Raw genomic sequence first — 19,382 nt, 5'->3', positions numbered from 1 at the left:
ACTGTTTTATCATTAAAAAGTGTAAAATAAGGACAAAGTACACTGCGGATGCCGGGTGCGACCATGCAAGAAGGGAAATTGAATGATGCCATGGGCTATATATGCTGGTATACACAAAACAACCGAGGGGTTCAGGCCATCCGCCTTTTTTATTTGCTTTTTCTTTCCTCGATATCTTCATAACCTATAGATGTGTAACGTAGATAATACTTTAACTTTGTACACCGATATACATATACGGTTAAAAGTAAACCTAACTCGTTTTACCGTAACACATTGTAAAAAAGAGATCGTTAACCATTTTCTGGGGCGCATCGATCGCGGCTGCATTCAACAGAAAACACTGTCAACAATATGTGCAAATATGTTCACTGTCGCATTAAAATAATAAAACCAGTAACACATAACTACATTACATAACTAAATTGAATTAATTAATAATGAGAAACACATTTGCCGTATTGAACGCTTTTGCGGTTATTCCAATGGAAAAAAAAGAAAAACTATTTTCTTTTTTTGCTTCGGCAGAACCTGCCAATAAAACTTTAAAACCAAAAAATAACGTTTGCACATTCATTCACGTGCACTCCCTTAAATTTATTTCAAACTAACTAAATATACGCCCGTTATTTGAAGCAAAAAAGGAGTTGATTAACCTTACTTAGAATACCGTAAACCTGTCAAATTAACTTTTGGTCCTACTATATAGACCAGACCCCTTTTTTTTCCATTTGGTGATCTGCAAGCCGGAACTATATTTAAGTATATAAATGCATGTATATATGTATATATATTGATGCACGACCATGATTCCCCTGCTGGTTCAGTATTCCATTTTTTTTCGCCGCCCATCATGAACAAGCAAGTATTTCTCTTGACCAGGTGGTCGCGTTACAGCGTGCCTTTTATTTTACTCGTCATTCTTATAATCTCATTTGCCGGTTCGGCTTCATACAAATACCATACCACTCGAGGCTCACAACGAACTGAGTTTCATGAAAACACTTCTCAACTCGGTAAACGGGATGTGTCCAGTCAAGAGATTTGCGTGCCGAGCTCAAACATTATTAGCAATCCTAAATTGGCATCAAACTTGCAAGGATGGAATGCTTCCAGTGCAGATACTTTAACTCCTAGAGGATGGGTTAATTACACGTTCTTGCCCACTCATTTCCGTCAGGACAAGTCTGCCAGTGGCATCTACCTTCATTACTTCACTGAAGATCTTAACCCTGAAGATACGAACGTGAATTTATACAAAAAGATTAAGTTTCCCGATCCATATGGCACTTACAACATCTCGGTTACCACAACTGTTGTTGATCGCCGGCCGCAACTTGGTGACAAGACCCACTGGTCATGTACGTTTATTATGGGTTGCATTTGCATTTATCCTTATTACTTCCAAATTGCCATTGCAAAAGGCGCATCTTATAATTATAACTTGGTGTATTCAGTCAATTCTTATCAACGAAACATTCAACATTTTGGAAACAACACGTGGACTGATGGACCCATAACCCCCAATGGCGTATCAGAGGCTAACTTGTTGGTTGGCGCGTTTTCAAGGTCTGTTGATATTTACATCAACAAGATTGTCATTTACAATGCAACCGATAGTTCATGCCCGGCAAATGATCCCTGGATTGATGCTAAAAACGAAATTGTAATTGATTGGTAAAAATGAATGCCGCGTGTTTTTTATTTTTTTTTTACTTTTCTTCTTTTGATAATGATTGTGACGAATATAATTTAATGATGTCAATGTTATAATATAATACCAACAACAATTTAGCCATACGTGTCGTCATATTCCTCTTCATCATTGACAACAACTTCTATTTTCTTCTTTTCCAACAAATCCTTTCGACACAATGGGCATGTGGCATGTAATTTCAACCATGGCGCAATACATTCCAAATCAAAATGATGCAACCGGTTGCAAGGAAGCCTGACAACCAATGGGTACGCATCATCCAAATACGCCGTGTTACATATCGCACAGTTGTCATCCGCTTTCAACTTTTTTTTACTGATGCGTTCTAAACTATCTAAAAATTGTTGATTGACGCCGTTTGGATCTGATGGCAGATGGATAGCATCATCTAATAACTGTCTCGATAGTTGTTCAAGTAACGGCGAATCACCAATCTCTGTAAATGCACTTTAGACGATCCGTTAGCCCAAAAACGTAATATAAAAATTAAAACTTTTAAAAACAAAAAAACATAAATCACACGCACGATGCTAGTGAGCGATATGTCTGTTCATTTGCAACTGATGCCCTATCAGAAGAAAAAAAAGATGCCAGGTCGGGCCTTATATTCATAAGCGTTTGTCGTTCCGCATGACGATTGCTCACATTCCTGGATTGATTAGATAGGTTATGATCATCTATAGACGATTGATTTAGTAATACAACACAAAAAAAAAAAGATTCAATTGATACCTTCATATGTCGCCATACGTGGCCGTAATTGAAATTCGTATAGTCAGTTCTCTACTTTTCCAATGGGGACAAATGTTTCATTATATATATATCTATATTATATAGTTACCGCGAGATGACAAACCCAGCTCAGCCGCGCTTTCCAACATAATACAATTCACAATTCTTGCAAAATCTCCACTTTTTAACTTTATGTACGTAGAATAACTTGTTTTATAGTTGATTCATTTCTATTAAAATATACAGGCAAATATACAAATAAAAATTTATTCAACCTTGCCCTTCACACCAGGAATGGCCGCCAACTTCTCAATCCAGGCATTGAAAGTAGCATACTTGGAATCTGAAGCTAAAGAAGCTGAGTATGTCTTGTTGTTTTCCTCCTTAAGAACATCCACGAGCTTCGCTGCCAAAGGAGCAACCAAAATATCACCTAATTAAAAAAGTAAGAAAAAATCAATCTAAAAAACAATCGTATACAACATACCAATCAATGGCTGGTTAACTCCGTTAGCCAATGGGTTGATCTTCAAGTATGGAATAAATTTCTCAACCGCGGGCAAAAACTTAGCAAACGCAGTCTTGTCTGCACGATAAGCACCAACAACAGATTGGATCAATTCAGAATATCTATCAGCAACCAATCTTGACTGAGCTCTTTCGAATGCAGTTTCAGGAAGCAACTTGGCCTCAGGGAATAGTTCAGCAACGAACTCAGTAATAACCGCACTCTCAATAAGGAGGTCATCACCATACTTCAAAGCAGGAACCTTGCCTCCTTGGTTAATCTCATTGATATAACCTTCAGGCTTGGCCTTGAAGTCAATTTCGACCAGTTCAAACTCAACATTGGCCAAAAGAAGGGCAGCATAAACCCGAAGAGCCCATGCACTTCTGTAAAAATAATTCCTACATTAGTACTTCAATTGATTCATGACAATATAAATAAAATAAAATAAAAATTCCGTACAAGAAGTTGATGTAAAGCGTAATTGGCTTAGCTGGTTGAATCTTGGCAACAGTCATTATCGATTAAAATGAAAATTAAATGTGTACAAAAATATACAAAATGCAATGCAATATGTGATAGTGAACTAGAACAGCCGAAGGAACAACGAGCTATATTTATACAAATATTGAAGCGTAGCTAATGATTGCTAATTGACAAATAATTCCAGGTCCAGCACGTCATCATCAGGCATGAATGATGGAATAAGAAATTAAAATCCCGAATTATAAAAAGAGGATCCACATTAGTTTCCGTTGATAAGACTTGTTTGGATTCTTGTCGGGTGAGAGCCGGGAAACAACTAACAATTGCAGCAACATTTTTGACTAAGACGTTATAACTCCGTAATATTTTGCAATTGCGAATCCATGTTGATTAACTAAGGAAAGATGTACAGCCATAACGTATGGGATAGAGATGTACTACTTTAAGTAAGTGCCCCTGAATTCAATTGAATTGCGGGTAATTGCCGCGCAGATTGAGCAATTATATCAAGTATGGCCTCAACAACGAGATTGCAGGACCCCGACCCCCCAACGAAGTCAAATTGGTTCTAAATTCGGTTTTTAACCATTGAACTGTACCTACATATTATTAAAAATACAATTCGTATCAAGATGCACATTCCAAATAAAGATTTACTACTATTAATTTATTATTATTAAAAAATTCTGTGCGCAAATGTGCACCATAGTTATGTACAAGATTCTATTATGTAATACATGTTTTCCCTCCAAAACTCAATTCAAAAGTATATATATGCACCTTGTGGACTGCTTAGTTATGAACATGGTTGGTTGATTTTTCCGTCATAACCTTCTCGGTCTCGTATTCGTCAGCTTCCGAATCAGCCACGATGATTTCTTTACTACCATTCGCAGTCCACAAATCTTCTTCGGTGACCATTTCGTCAACCAAGGTTTGCTGAGCAGGGAATAATTTGGACAATCCGACATAAACGGCGGCAGCAGACGTGAACCCGTACAGATAATTAATATCCCATACATGTATAATGCCCCCCGACAGGTTAAGTGAAGGTTGCACGGAATTGGCTAATCCTGGCAAGTTAGGAGTCAACGATACCACGAACGCAATTACTGCTCGCCAAGTAATGCCATGCCAGTATTCATATCTGCCATGAGGATTCATACAGGGCCGGAATGTCAATTTTTTTACTTTTCACGATCCAAAAATCTGAAGTCAACACGGCCGCCACTGGGGCAAGAAACACGGCCAGGCCCGACATGAATGTCAACAGCTGAAAAGCAGAGTACACGATCTTCCATGGCTGCATGACCTATCCACCAATAATAGTGGCGATAATGGCTCCGCGTTTGATGTTGATGTACTTGGGAAACAATGAAGTCAAATCATTGGCAGCGGTGATAACGTTGGCGGACAAATTTCTATACCATATAATCGTTAGCAAAAAAACTTGAATCCATATCTATATATATATGACTCACGTTCCGATTTGTCCCACGACCCAGGAAAACCCAACAAAGAAAGATGCGCACCGACCTTTTGGTCCGGTCCACTTAGAAGCCAGCACGGTAGGATCCCAAATATACTCGTCATACACAACCTTAGATGGCGACGTACCAATAATGGCCATCAAGGCAAGAAAAAGGGTAATAACTGGCAAAAATAAGGCTTGCCAGTACTGACCTTTCGTGCCTTTCATGTATCGAGTAAAATCAGGAATGTTTGTAGCCATGGTAGCCCACCCAACAGCGTTTGACATTGTGCAGGTAAGAATCATCCAACCCCTGGCCGAACCATGAATCCTTGGTTCTTGCTTCCAGAGGTCACCTGATGATTGTGCAAACTTGCACATGTCGGCAGCAACACCGATGCAGCATGCAAGCACGACCAAGGCCTTGAAAACGAAAAACCATCAAAGCTTGTGAGGAGAAATCATGAGCACGGGTAATTGAATCGACAAAAATAACAAATGTGACACCATCTTTTGTGTGGTCAAGCCGATATGTGCCGGAATATGATTTGGTATGTGCAAGTAGGGCGGCCAGATGGCAGCGATGCATAACGTCAACGCGGCTAATCCAGAATATGTTTGAATGGCATGCCAAAACAATGCCGTCACCATGCGAACCAAAACGGCAAACTGGTAACCGAACCCAGACCGGGCAGCCACGGGCTAAGGAACATGAAGTGCAGAACCAATTGCGCCATTAAGAACCAACGGTATAACAATAATAATTTTGGCCACTGCTTGTGAAAGAAGGGCTTCACGCCAAGTGAGACCGATCGAGATCACAGATGACGGAGCTTCCCAACCTTGCATGTTTAACGCATCAGAAAACCAATAACCAAGAATCGTCATTGAAATCCAGGTTCGACGATCGAAAGGTGTGACATCGTTATCCTCGTTTGTCCAAATATCAGGAGGAGCGCACGAAGATTCTTGCTTGGGCAAGGCCCAAGACGAACCTGCCTTGGCCTGGACATTGCTAATAATTCTTTGCCGAAGAGTCATTATTTAAAAGTTAATCTGATTGAGACTCTTTGCAATACGATGATGATTCACTTTAAATTAAAAAGGGATTTTTATGGGGTATTATACTTGTGGGCCTCCAAGCATGATAAGGCCTTGATTGATCCATGATATGAATTGTTTGAAACAAAGTTAAAAAGATGCCCATAGTGTGGAAAGACAGACTTATAGTGATTTTGCTTTTGTTAACTCGTTTGTTGTTGAATTGAGTATATATATATATACAAAGCCGCGGCGGCCCGCGCGCGCAATTTCTAAAGGATTCATGCTTAACCAAGTTCTGATAATGCAAATATTCCGTAAAATATATTTAATTACCTTAAATACAAGTTCTACTTTTAAATTTTAAAAATCTATGCGGCGGTAAGGGAGTCTGAAACCATGTCAGCTCAACCAGATTTAAGTATACAAAACAATGTAACTTAATTAACTATGGCTTTTTTTTTTTTTTCAATAGTCAAATATTTCAAAATGATTGTTAAAGTTTAAAAACAATGGTAAATTAAGCATTTTATACTTTATACTCATATTGTGAACGCCACACCTTGAGATACATTGTTATTCGTTATCGTGGTCAAGATAACCGGGTATACTCTACTAAGCAATTCAATTTCAAGTATACCGTATGATACGTATGGACATTATACCGCTGATGTTCACAATAACATTCACACTTCTGGCTGTCAAAAATGACTTACTTTTTTTACTTATCATATTTTGACAAAATTTGCGTAATTTTGCAGCTTATACCTTCTGTTTTCCAAAAAAAAATTCTGAAATAGATTGGTCATATTCAACATTGCTCATGTCAACAGGAATCATTGACATTAATGACATTATGATGATTTTTTCACTATGCGAATCGGTTGCAATGGGGCCATTGAGTGCGGATACTTTTCATTTGTATGCGAAGCACCCGCAATTGGATAAGCAATTGCTGCGTTGCTAAGGTATATTGTACTACTTAATGAAAAAACTTTCAATTTCAAGAAGATCATGATATTTCCAAAACCATATGCGTCAGATCCACAAGCAAAACATCTTTTGACTGGCAAATAACGTACTAGTCTCTTGCACGCCAGACTATCGACATGGAAATCTCTTACTTCAATTGCGTTGACCATTTCTCACCATCTGCAGTTCAACAATAAATGAGAGGGGATGACACGATCTAAATTGTGATAGAAAAAGTCAACTACGTACACTTAAAAATGGTTCATTCATTTTCTCTGCCACAGAATAATTTTTCATGTCGCGCACAAATTTATCAAAAAATACTCGCGATAGCGCAAGTGAATGTTTAATAAGATCACGAGAATACCAATACCTTGACCTGGAGCGAGATTAAATTTTACGATAGTAAGAAATTCTCTCGCAACGTCAGCTCTGAACATACCTGAATCTGTGTACTATCCTTATAGATGTGTCATTAATCTTCGTCCTTTGCATGAGAGTCATTGGTGGGATCGGTAAACATTGTAAAATTTATAGTGAAATAAAACTCTGTTTGACTCAAGGCTAGTTAAGAATCAGCATATATATAACATGTCCGCAAAAATAAGAGTTCCCATTTCCCATTACTATTTGAAAGGCAAGTCTCCGTATTCCAATTTCAGCTTTGCAATACTTTTTTCAAACTAAGACATGCACGGTTTGGTTCTGCTATGAAAATTGGAAAAAAATAATATTATTTTTAGAAACCTATTAATATCCAGGAGCAGCGTGACATAAACGCTACACAGGTTCAAATGATCTTTTGATTGCGTTTTTCAATGCATAATGGACTCCAGTAAGATTTATTTCAATTCCAAAAGATCCATTGTAAGAGTAAGAGTATTGTAATATAAATAATTCTTGTATTAGTACACCAAAATACTGCATTCGGGGCTAAGCCGACGATTTTAACGCGATTGATTATCCAAGGGCCGCATGATTCCATGTGATAAAATCGCAAATTGATGTAATGATTATCAGTCAAGTTTATCTTTTTAAAAGTAATGTAGCTGCCATTATTATTATTAATACTGCTGGCTAGCCAGTAAGATGGACTAGATTGATCCTGAGAAGTACCTGACACAGACTCACAGTGTCACAGAGTACGGCATTCGCAGCCTGTTATGTCCGATCGGTCAGCTAATAACTGGATTTATTCAATCTAAATATACAATACCTGTTATGCCCAATCCAGCTTATAATTGGATGACCGCCACGCATACAGGGAAGCTTTTCTTTTTATACTACTAGTCTTTACATGCCCTGAACATGTCGTTCGGTAAACGCACTTGCACCGGTTTACACTGGTAGACATCAATTCAATTCGTTTTAATTATCCTTGTTGATCACTTATGTGTTGCATACTCTCAAACTAATTTGCATTCTTTTAACTGACTATCACAGGTGACATTGCCAACTTTAGCCGGATGTATTCATCCAGAGGAGTCGAACCATTTTCCACCACCGTATAATCTTTCATGTGCTCCAAGAACCTGTCTAGATACTCACCCGCAGCACTCAAGTGAAGAATACGGGCAATCGCACGGTGAATACCCAGAAGTTCACGAGAAAGTAGCTCGATATCTCTGTTTGGTGCATGACCAAATGTTACGATGACAGGAAGGACCAAAGTATCTTGTTCCCTATTTAGGCGTTGGTTCATATAGTCAACCCTATAAGTACATTCAGTGTTTTGTATGTGTTCAAATATAATTTTGAAATTATCAAAATATGAATGTGCGTCATTAGTGAGAGTGAGCGCATTCTTTGGTGTGTCTATGTTGACCCCTTCGAGCCCAATGACAGCAACAGGATGAAACATTTTTAAAATTTGAAATACAACTCGCTTTGACTCTGGCTATTTGACAGTTGGAAAAAAATCTAAATCATCATCTATCAAGGCATAAAACATACGAGCTCGGATGCTCCATCAGGATATGCAAGAGAGAATGCGGAATAATGTGAGCTACCTGTAAATACCTGACTCTTTCGTCATTCTGTAAGCGATTTTCATGGCCATCTATTGCACGGCCTCGATTATTCATTCGTTCATCAAACTGATCTCGATTAAACCTGCGAGTCACGACACATCGATGAAGATCACGAGTAAGACATGCCTTAACCTTCGCAGACGATGTGATACACCATCGACGTGATCAAAATCGACAAATTCAGATGACTTATTTAGGAAAGGTGTCCGCCCAACCGATGCTTTGACTACTAGGAGTAAGTATAATACAGTTAATCGTCTTATGTGACATACAAAGCACAAAAAAATTGGACATCAGATCCTTGGCTCTTGTGGTTAGGCTGTCCGAAACCGCGGGCGTAATGGAACGATTAATATGAAGATTGTTATTCAAATCTGACAATAATTTATCTAAAATAACCCCTACTTTATTCAGTTCCGAAGCGAGATAAGCAAAGAAAAATCTCAAAAACCTGTCAGGGTTCTCGAGTTCTTCCTTCATCACTTGCAAAAGAGGGATTCGTCTATAACCACGCCTGCCTCTGGGCCTCCCACAGTATTCTCCTGTTTCATACCGCAAGACAAGTAAATCAAAGTTTCTGATTTTTCGATCACGCTCATTGGGTGTTAGTGGTTCCAATGTGATTTGCTCAAGTTCAGAAGAATGCATTTATAGAAGTGATGAGTACCGAGGACATTGAATCGTCGTATTCCTTGATACAATACAAGGAAAAGGAGAAATGCGGGCTTGCTTCCCCAGTTATATATGCAACGTCAAACATTACGCCTTATCGCGCCGTCCGCTTATCCAAGAGTCACATGTGACAACATCCTTTTCCGTTTTTCCGTTGACGAACAATTAAATTTACAGACGTATATATTGTAACAATTTATCCGTAGAGGTATAATGCTATATACGTTAATGTTTACTGTAAACTGTTGAGAATGCGCGGGAAACTACAAGTAAGACATGACGCATAGTTACAGACGGAGAGATATATATTGGATAGGATGGTAAAAGAACAAGTAACTATATCGCACTTGATAGTTGATACAAAGAAGAGCCAAGCGAAAACATAAAATCAAACAAACAAAATCATACACTTATAAAAAAAACAAAACGACAAACATATGCATCAAACATTAAACATCCATGACTTCATCTATTCCAAGCGAGTTAACAGCCACTTCACATTAGCTTGATGCTTCACCTTAGCTAGTGTCTTCGTAAAAACATCAGCCAATTGATCCTTGGTACGTATAGCATACAATGTGACTGTTCGTTTATTGGCAATATCTCAAATAAAGTGACATCTCACGTCGATATTTTTCGCATGTGAGTGATTTATGGGATTTTTGGTCAGTCGTACCCATATTGTCTTCAAAGACCGGAATTGGTACCCATTGTTAGCGCGTACGGCTCGAACAAAGATTCTTATCCAAACATTGAGAATTTATTAACACTGACATTCTTCATTAACAGCTGTCAGCCACTATGCATTGGCAAGAGATGTCATACCTGGCACATATAGATATCAATTGAATGCATATCTGAATGTCAGTCGAAAATGGCATGAAGTTTTGCAGTTCAGGTAGTGTTTCAACATATACTGAGCAGCTAGTGCCTGTGTAGGACTTCGGAAATTCGTCCCCTTGCCTCTGACGTGATAGAGCAAACTGTAAAGCTCAGGTGTAGGAGCAACAGACTCTGTGACTTCTGTCGATATCGCCCGACTCAGCATAGGATATACCTTTTTTAATGCCAGTGAAAATGATTTTGAAGCAATTTCAGAAATGTGCTTATTGAGCTCATTTTTACCAAAAGCAGGACTTTGGCTTTCAATTTCCATTTCACTGGATTGAATGGTACCTTAAAAGATTATGGCGTTGGCTTTCAGAGGCAGCAATCAACTTTCCGCTATTCCCAAGCTCATATGTTTTAAACTGCAAAACTTCATACCATTTTCGACTAACATTCAGATATGCATTCAATAGATACCTATATGTGCCAGGTATGTCATCCCTTGCCAATGCATCGGGTCGGGGATTAGTGGCCCAAAAACTCACTATAATAGTGGTAAAATTATTTATACGGGTAGACACGAATACAGTTCATACAATCAACGTTTTCCATTTTTCCATTATTCGTAATACAGTTCATTCATATAGTATTCACACCCATGCCATGCAAGCACGCACAAATAGGGCTTACTAACGCATATGATTTGCATGCTGCACAGGGGTATGTATCTAAGAGTCAATGTTGCTTGAAATGCGCAGGTGATATCTGCATGCTCTTTAGGCGTGTAAAACTTTATTTTAGCAAGGGTTAGGAAATTTTTTAAGCTTTTAAACGATAAATTCTTACAAAATCAACATGTTGGAGCCAAACAACCACAGTACTCAACTTGCAGAATAGTTCCCACATGTTTTTAGTATAGCTTAACCTAGCAGACAAAGTTTCTTCTATATGTAGATTGATTCCCTCATGTTCACGAGTTATATCCTAACCGCCATTATTTCTAAAACATGCAGACTGATTCCCACATGTTTATGAGTTGTGTCCTAACGGCCATCATTTCTTAAACATGCAGACTGATTCCCGCATTTTGATATATACTGCAGTTTATTTTATATAGTTACAAACAAAAGCAACATGCAGAAGGATTTCCACATATCCTATCTGCTAGAAGATGTTGTACGCTCTAAGCATCTGCTTGATTACTTGTTGTATTTGACAACCACCATAATTTCTATTGGTATGCCATAAGAAGATGGATTACTCTTTAACAATGGGACTTATGTGTCATTTATTCTACAATGTCAGGTGTGTGAAAAGTGTGGATGCAAACAGACCTATACATCTCTTTTGCTGTCCTCGCATTTGGCAATCAAAATGGCAATCAAAATATCCAAAGCAACAAGACGATAAGACCGGAAACTTGTAAACCTTTGGTTTAATATGGTGGAATATGTAGTTCAAAAAATAAGTACATTTTAGGCTGAGGGAAAAAAAACAACTTCGATTCAAATACGGTTGGTTTCTACACCGAATACACTTATAAAAACAATGCAGTTCTTTAACAAGAAATTAATACAACCAAGAAGCCAAGAAACAGACAATAAGTTAATTGCAATAGGATTGGCAAGGGACGAAAGGGCTTCACTCAACTTATTTTCTTCAATGAAACTGATTCAGTAAAGCATCAATTCAAAAACACAAATACCAAACAAAAAACAGGAAAGTCAAAATAAGACATTCACAAAGCGTCGGCCTTTTTAAAGGTTCCAGATGAAAAGAAAACCAATTCAGATGATAGAACAACAGCTTCGTAACAAATGTAGAACCTGTAATTAAAACCAAATAATAAACCAACAACTTATATTGCAATTACCTGTGATACATATGATGGTCAGTAGAGCAAATCTATTAATTCTGCAAAGAAAGTTGGAAAATATTCCGTCAGTGGGATACGCGGGAGTGTAGAAATATTTTCAAAATTATTGTGCAAAACAAACCCTGCGTCAGCCCAAAAGAAAGTTGTGTTTGGATTTTATTTGCAGAGCACTTTATGCGTTTATGTCATATTGTTTGCAGCAAAAATCTTTGGCGCTATCTCGAGCATATTTTATTTGCAGACAAGAATCTGCACATCCGTTACTGCACATCCGTTACCCAAATGAGCAACTTCAATCAAAACCCCAGGCTTAGACAAAGTACTCGCTCAACCAGTACATGGAATTTATTCCTAAAGACTAAAGCGAAAGAGTTTCAGGCCGATGGCTTGAGCCAGGGGGAGGGCTACATAAGCAAAATGCGTCATGAATACCTCCTTCTGAAACAAGATAAGGTGCGATGGGCACAATGGCTAGCAGAAATCCCTGGGCATGAAATTGCGAAATCCGTTATTGATAAATGTTCAACGCACGATGGTAAGGTTAAATCATCTATAAGCCAAAATAGATAACTTACAAGAATAGGAAGCGTTGGACATAACTCAGTTTGCGGATTGGGCATTAGTAGTTTCTTCTAAGGCCCAGCAACCCGAGGAAGAAACTATCTTCCGTTTGGCAGGCTCCGAACGCATGAAAGCCTATTTCGGTAGGTTTCAGAGCGATATTTTGGGACTCTCTCGTATCGAATCTATCACCGGACCGTCACACGGTGGACAACAGTATAGTTCATCACTTCTCGTTGTTTCTCAGCTTTCGATAGCATTGAGAGAGCTCTTTGGTATGTACCACACTTCCTATAGCTTCGATCAAGCTAACTTGACTTGTTTAGGAGTATCTGGAATTTCAAATACTCAACTTCCATCGAAGTGGGTAGTTTCTTTGAAAAGAAAAAATTCTCGATTAATAATTGGCTCGTCGGTTAACAGATGCGTTGTAGACTTTGAACGACAGCAGCTGTTGAGGCTGACAGCAGTCAAAAAACTTTTCAAGCAACGACTTGTCAAATCCTCAAAACGGATTTTGAACTTAATTTCTTTGAAAATTATGGTTGTTGTTCCGATGGAAGAGAACGATGACGTTTATCCAGAAGAAACGGGTACTAGTAATGTTTTAACTTCTGAGGTTTTCGTTAGAAGAATCTCACTTTTGGATAAATCCATTAATGCACTCTCGTAAAGCTGGGCTACTTGAATGTCAAGGTCTCGAAAATCCTGCAATGATGGTAATAACAACTTCCTAAGTAGAACGACCGGAAGCTCAGTAAGATAAGCCTTTTCGATCGCCCGCTGAAAATCGTTGCAAAGTGCCGACAAAGGACTTATCGCTCCAGCATTCTGTGCCGAGTCAAAAAACTCCAACATCTCGATACTAAAGCCGAAAGTTGGCCGATCGTACGTATATGGGAAGTACCCAAGCTGCAGAAGCTCTTTAAGGGGACTCTCGCACACGCGAAGAAAACTTACATCTATCTCTGTTAGCGCATATATATATGCCTGAGTAAATGAAATTAATCAGCATGATATATCCTCTAAGTTTCTTCAACTGAAGTGTGCTGAGCAGATTCATTTCTTCCAACTGCTCGACTGTGTATATACTGGATCGACTTTTGAGACTTTGTCTGTCTCTCCGGTTCATCGATTTCCACTGAAGCAAACCATGGAAGATCATCTTTCGATTCTCATTCCATAATTTAGCTTCAGCGGCTCGATTGTCCGCATTCTTTCTTGTCTGAGCAACTACTTTCTATTTAACATAATTTAAGCATGAAATAAGCAGTACATTCAGCCTAATGAGAACTTCAAAAATGACTTACCACAGCCGAAATATCGGTTCCAACACAAACCAAGGACGCGTCACTATTCTTTTCATAGCCTTCAAGAAGGTTTTGTTGGTCTTTAGTGGCATCTCATTGGTTAGAGATGTCATCGACAGCTTTCCGTTTCTTAAATGAAAACGGCTTCTTGTTAGAACTCGTATAATACATCGAGTAATCTTCTTTGCCGTATTTTATAGGCAGGGGCCTCGCATGCACAACTGTTTCTATGAAATTGTCATTTGTCCGCTCGAGTTCATGGATGACACCGTTAGTGCCAGGAATTCTTCGATTTCGAACATAGAAGCTGCGATTATATTGATACCGTTTCTTAGGCATAATAAATTTGTTGTTTAAGTAAAAATTTTAATTTGATTGAGCTTGGTTGTGAATAGAATGTTGAAAGAGTTAAACTAAAATGTGTAATTTTAAGCACTTTCAGGGAAATTAAATCGAAACCGTGCAATATTGTGAATTACATCTAAACTAACATGCAATGTAACAAACCAAATATACGAAAATGTCACCAACAACAACATATCAAAATATAAAAAATACAAAGAGCACAATAGCAAGATTAAATATTTTAATTTTATGTATTACGACAGAATCAACATAAAAATAATCCTCTTTATCTTATTGAACAGTCATGTATTTCTGCTCGGATTTTTCTGCAAACGGGTTGGGTTTTCATATGCATGGAGTTACAAGCAAGTCTAGACATAAAACAGCATGTCAAAAATGATCAAGTCACTATTGGCATTTATCTGTCAAGCTTAATGTAGTGTGTTTGATGTTAAAATACACAACAGCCTTAATATCAGATCATCCCTAAAAAATATACACAAGTCCAGTATTTCCAGAATCGAATGACCTGAAAAATCCGTCTATACAAGGACGCACTGAACATGTCCTATCTTCACACGAATTATAGTACAACATAGTAATAATCGACCAGAAAAGACACTTAATCAAAAAGGTCTTTCAACATTAGATACATTATACGAAAAGTCAATTTGATCTTGAACAACCAACAGAACTTATATTTTACAAATAAAAGTTGATAAAAGTATTAGAGTATAGGTTATATTTAACGTGTACGATAAATTTGGGTGAATTATATTAAATATATATGATTTATTTTTTGTGGTTACGGGCAACTTTGTTCAGAAAATGATCAGGACAAAACACGCATTAAATCTCATATACAACGATTATTCCCATTAAGTTAGACGTGCTTTCCAAAAGTTAGCTTCGTTGGCGACGACTTTTTCTTTTCGCTGATGAATTTGCTAATCTCATCGAACGTGTCGACGATCGCGTTGATGACCGTGTTGATGACCGTGTTGATGACCGTGTTGATGGTCGTACGGATGGCGTGGCATTATTTGATCCCATAGACCGAGAAGACCTGATAGATTGATGTACAATGTTCTCATTGGTCACACCTACTAATTTTAATTGAAAGTCCCTACTCTGTTGTGTCGGGGACTCGGTTGTTGTAGGAGCGTTTGCAGAAACTTCTTCATCATCATCCTCAGATAGTCTATTTCTGTCATTTCAACTTGCGGTACGACATCCAGAATGTCATCTTCGATAAGCTCTTCTGCGATCATCTCCCGTATCTGATCCTCACTAGAATCTTCGTTGGCAAGTATGGCCACATCAAGCATATTTCGATCACCGAAATCAGGCTCAATGTCTGCAATGGCTGACTCCTCCAATTGATTTACCCCAATACTGAAATTTGTATTATAGTATACGAAGGTTGCAGGTATGATTCTGCAAGCTTTAGCAATGGATGCCCTGCGTGCTACGCACTCTCAGATGCAGGAGAGAGAACCGATTCTGCCGTCATCTCGATTGACGGTAATTTCCAACATTATCGGGAGAAGAGGCGAGGCGAAACTGTTGATAGGGTGGCTCCCCTGACACCAGTATTTGTTTCCGAAGATCGTGTCAAGCTTCTTCACTTAAGGAAGAAACGTCTGGCTGTAGTAGCAGCTTTTCAGCCACCAAAAATTCTACTGACAAACACGGCTGGAAGGACGAAAAAGGGCTCATTAATGCTGTCTGTCGCCACGGCACATTTTTGTTGTTATTAGATAACATGTTTTTGGGGGAGCATAAGGAAGACATTTGTACGCTGTTAAAAGCAGCAATACAACGTACATTTGTAAACGGCAAACCTACTTTGACGTCATTCTCTGTGACATATGATGTTAGCTGTCGTTTCCAGCGGACGCTTAAGGTGTGTTAGTCACAAAATCAATATTTATTAATGGATCTAACCTATATTAAATGCTCGAAAGCCAGCTTTCTGAGGAATTTGAGACCTTAGTATCATTAAACCTTTGATCCCAAGCTTCCATGTTTATGCTCATGAAAGTAAATGTCACATTTTATTTCACCCGGGTGTAAATAAATGTGGATTAACTAACGGCGAAGGCGTGGAACGAGATTGGGCGCAAAAGGCTTTCTTGGTGTATGGAGGTCGCAAGTCGTCTAAATATCACCGCCGCCAAGCTCTTAATGGGCAAACGATATTTCAGATGCAGGAAAAAAATGCATATCTCGCTGGTACTTTGGCCTTTGGCGGTTAAAAAAGCCACGGACCAAATAAAGAGTGCAGCATCGGAAATATCGTCGGGTGGGTATAGCCATGAGGAGGTTAGTCGGCAAATGATGGCTCGACAAGACTTTTTCCGTGCAGGTCAGTCTGAACACGCTTTTCCTTTAAAAGGCTTCTTTCTTGCTGCCAAAAATTTCATTGAGGCTAATGATGCCCGTGAAAAGCTCTTGACCTGTGAAGATATGAGGGAAGTGGATGGAGAATTGACAAGGCTAGATAGCCCGTGGAGACCCAGACACATGAAATTATTGAGTTTGCTGGCACAGCATGGACAGAGCGCGTCAGACTGGTCGCGCGATGGAGCGCAACTTGTCAAGTACGAAATGCATTTCAAGTTTGAAAAGCTTTCGAAGGTACTGGAACAAAATAAAAATAAGAAAAATGATGATTCTAATTTGACTATTCATTTAGCTGTGTCGTCAAATACGTGAAGAGGCAATCAGTCGGCGCATGGAGCAGGAAGCTATCCAGATACATGTTGGGGAGCGTAGTGCCACCGCCTTTGTCCGAAGTATTCAGAGTCGGTCGAAGAAGATGCAGAAGTTGATCGACTTATATAATGCTGAAAGACTTAGTCTGACAGTTAATGATGTGAGTAGTCAAATTTCATTTTAATAATAATAATTGACATAGTTTAGCCTGGTATTTCTCTTCCTGAAATGAAAGTTGAAGAAGTTATTCGATCAACTAAAGAAGACGACATAGGAATTGATGATACCGATGCAATTCTTGCCTACTTGGCATCTGATCATTCTCAGACCCGGCCGCGATGGATGTCGGATGCGACTTTTCGAAAGGTCATGGAATCGAAGATTCGTTAAGATTCTGCGGTCGAAGAACTTAAAATTTTGGCAGCCGAAATTCCTCGGTTTGTACAATGGGCAGTGGAGGCGGTTGATACCCATATTGATGCTCTTGAAGGGCATATAGGCGTGGACGAATTAGCTGCGCAGGACATTTTTCGTGACAGAAAAATGCTTGTAGTGGCTGAATTTAGATTACCAGGACTTGCTCCTTATTTGTCACAAGATCTTCAAGAGATGATTCATTGTAAGACTACTCCAATCATAGTCTTTATTATTGTTAATGCTAATTAATATAGCTTGCTTACGACGAAGTAAAATTGCACTTTTGAAGTACAATTTTACAAAGCCAGCAGTTGTTGATCTAAATGATTCTGAACGCTACCCCAGAATTGTAAAGGAACCCGATACTGCTGAACATGGATGTAGAAAGCGAGGATGAAGATGAAGATGTGGAAAATTATCAAGGATTTGACATCTACACCGACAGCGTAAATGTTGAAGGTGATGATGATGGTGATGATAACGATGATATGAGTAATTAATTGGAGATTTTAAGTTATTGTCCATTGCCTGTTGTTTTCGGCTCGTAGACAGAAATCGCCATGTATTATATTAATAAAAGCGCATTCAATTGCATCAAAAATATGAAATCAATTAATTAGTTATTTTGGAATCATAACTATTTCCTTGAGGTCCCCGAAATTTCTAAATTGTAAAATACCTGACAGTATGCATAGCGTAGTTGTTGGAACGAAGTGATCATATATATGATTTACAGTCTACACGTTCAAGCAGATGAGGCATTAGGTTACTCTACATGTGTTGATTATAATCTACACAAGAAGGCAAATATGTTTATTAGATTAAAAGCTAGCAAACTTCATACGCGTTGCTTTTGAACTGCATGTTTAATCAAATCGTGTTTATTAGATTAACTGCGCGCTCTTCCCTAATTTCTGTCATCAGCCAGCTACTAATTTTTAAATTTTTGTATTTGTATGTCATACATAAACAATAAAACATTATAATAAGACTTTTTTTTTCTAATTCATTTGGTGAAAGCGACTCCAATTTGAAATTCATGGCTGCTTTGAGGCCACCTTATTGAGTCCCTCGTCAAAAACCCCAAACCTTATGGGTGCAATGATTCCATGCGCGTTGCAGTCTGCGAGTTGAGGTTACTAAGGCTTTTAGATATTCTGCATAGATAATCGCATTGCTATTTTAGGTGGGGGGTGGGTGCATGGCGTTCCTATTTAGATATAGCGTAATTACCTTGACAAAAAAATTCTCTATGCACCTGTATGTTGCAACGGGTCCGTACTCTGTTACGAATGAAAAGTCACGCGCTGACTATATGAATAATCGCGAATAATGTATTCGAATTTAATTAATATACAAATACGAATAACGAATATGCATGTATCGTGTCCTATAGTAAAAAAATATTTGCTTTAATATTTGATTTTAGTAAAGTCTAAGTGTCTAACAACATATAGCAAAAAGGCTGAATGATATACAGCATTTTACACTGGGCAATGTACCATTAATGAATATTAAAGTTACTCAAAAAGAATGAAATTAAGAACTTCAAAACTTTACAAAATATTTATATATTCAAAAACAAATGAAATACCGTTTTAACTTTTCACGTCTAATATTTATTAATTATTTAATAATATATTAGGGTAACTAATGAAATATAAAATATAATGCTCTGCAACTGAACCAGAAAATAAA

The 19,382-nt window shown here is 38.2% G+C and overlaps 8 protein-coding genes across 8 annotated transcripts; 4 read left to right on the top strand and 4 right to left on the bottom strand.

Annotated features, from left to right (window-relative positions):
- Window positions 1-628: 628 nt before the first annotated feature.
- On the top strand, window positions 629-1,800 carry V1514DRAFT_335772 (uncharacterized protein). The gene has a single exon (XM_066928453.1). The coding sequence runs from the start codon at window positions 797-799 to the stop codon at window positions 1,679-1,681; it is 885 nt and encodes a 294-aa protein (XP_066781708.1). The 5' UTR covers window positions 629-796; the 3' UTR covers window positions 1,682-1,800.
- V1514DRAFT_335769 (uncharacterized protein) lies at window positions 1,782-2,514 on the bottom strand. Its single transcript, XM_066928452.1, has 3 exons — window positions 2,450-2,514; window positions 2,244-2,394; window positions 1,782-2,164 (listed from the first exon to the last, which is right to left on the bottom strand). Exons 1-3 carry the CDS (start codon window positions 2,463-2,465, stop codon window positions 1,792-1,794), a joined length of 540 nt encoding a protein of 179 aa, XP_066781707.1. The 5' UTR covers window positions 2,466-2,514; the 3' UTR covers window positions 1,782-1,791.
- A 201-nt stretch (window positions 2,515-2,715) lies between these two features.
- On the bottom strand, window positions 2,716-3,475 carry V1514DRAFT_321747 (uncharacterized protein; the record flags this gene model as incomplete). The annotated part of the gene is made up of 3 exons (XM_066926064.1): window positions 2,716-2,882; window positions 2,937-3,343; window positions 3,420-3,475. 3 exons carry the CDS (start codon window positions 3,473-3,475, stop codon window positions 2,716-2,718), a joined length of 630 nt encoding a protein of 209 aa, XP_066781706.1.
- A 760-nt stretch (window positions 3,476-4,235) lies between these two features.
- V1514DRAFT_348660 (permease for cytosine/purines, uracil, thiamine, allantoin-domain-containing protein) lies at window positions 4,236-5,955 on the bottom strand (the record flags this gene model as incomplete). Its single annotated transcript, XM_066929343.1, is given in 6 exon segments — window positions 4,236-4,590; window positions 4,610-4,673; window positions 4,764-4,864; window positions 4,925-5,337; window positions 5,386-5,583; window positions 5,626-5,955. 6 exon segments carry the CDS (start codon window positions 5,953-5,955, stop codon window positions 4,236-4,238), a joined length of 1,461 nt encoding a protein of 486 aa, XP_066781705.1.
- Window positions 5,956-8,917: 2,962 nt separating this feature from the next.
- On the bottom strand, window positions 8,918-9,911 carry V1514DRAFT_159376 (uncharacterized protein). Its single transcript, XM_066924525.1, has 2 exons — window positions 9,230-9,911; window positions 8,918-9,183 (listed from the first exon to the last, which is right to left on the bottom strand). Exons 1-2 carry the CDS (start codon window positions 9,603-9,605, stop codon window positions 9,047-9,049), a joined length of 513 nt encoding a protein of 170 aa, XP_066781704.1. The 5' UTR covers window positions 9,606-9,911; the 3' UTR covers window positions 8,918-9,046.
- A 2,912-nt stretch (window positions 9,912-12,823) lies between these two features.
- On the top strand, window positions 12,824-13,567 carry V1514DRAFT_321743 (uncharacterized protein; the record flags this gene model as incomplete). The annotated part of the gene is made up of 3 exons (XM_066926063.1): window positions 12,824-12,868; window positions 12,917-13,169; window positions 13,221-13,567. The coding sequence occupies 3 exons, from the start codon at window positions 12,824-12,826 to the stop codon at window positions 13,565-13,567; spliced, it is 645 nt and encodes a 214-aa protein (XP_066781703.1).
- A 1,920-nt stretch (window positions 13,568-15,487) lies between these two features.
- Window positions 15,488-16,309, top strand: V1514DRAFT_321742 (uncharacterized protein; the record flags this gene model as incomplete). The annotated part of the gene is made up of 4 exons (XM_066926062.1): window positions 15,488-15,571; window positions 15,673-15,774; window positions 15,844-15,904; window positions 15,963-16,309. 4 exons carry the CDS (start codon window positions 15,488-15,490, stop codon window positions 16,307-16,309), a joined length of 594 nt encoding a protein of 197 aa, XP_066781702.1.
- V1514DRAFT_159176 (uncharacterized protein) lies at window positions 16,255-17,813 on the top strand. Its single transcript, XM_066924524.1, has 5 exons — window positions 16,255-16,455; window positions 16,517-16,917; window positions 17,017-17,189; window positions 17,248-17,427; window positions 17,475-17,813. Exons 2-5 carry the CDS (start codon window positions 16,692-16,694, stop codon window positions 17,655-17,657), a joined length of 762 nt encoding a protein of 253 aa, XP_066781701.1. The 5' UTR covers window positions 16,255-16,455; window positions 16,517-16,691; the 3' UTR covers window positions 17,658-17,813.
- Window positions 17,814-19,382: the final 1,569 nt, after the last annotated feature.

Source organism: Lipomyces japonicus (genome assembly GCF_038497905.1).
Source record: "Lipomyces japonicus strain CBS 7319 unplaced genomic scaffold V1514scaffold_43, whole genome shotgun sequence".
Lineage (NCBI taxonomy): Eukaryota > Fungi > Ascomycota > Lipomycetes > Lipomycetales > Lipomycetaceae > Lipomyces > Lipomyces japonicus.
The sequence above is the reverse complement of the archived record's forward strand: the minus strand, read 5'-3'. Positions and strand labels throughout refer to the sequence as shown.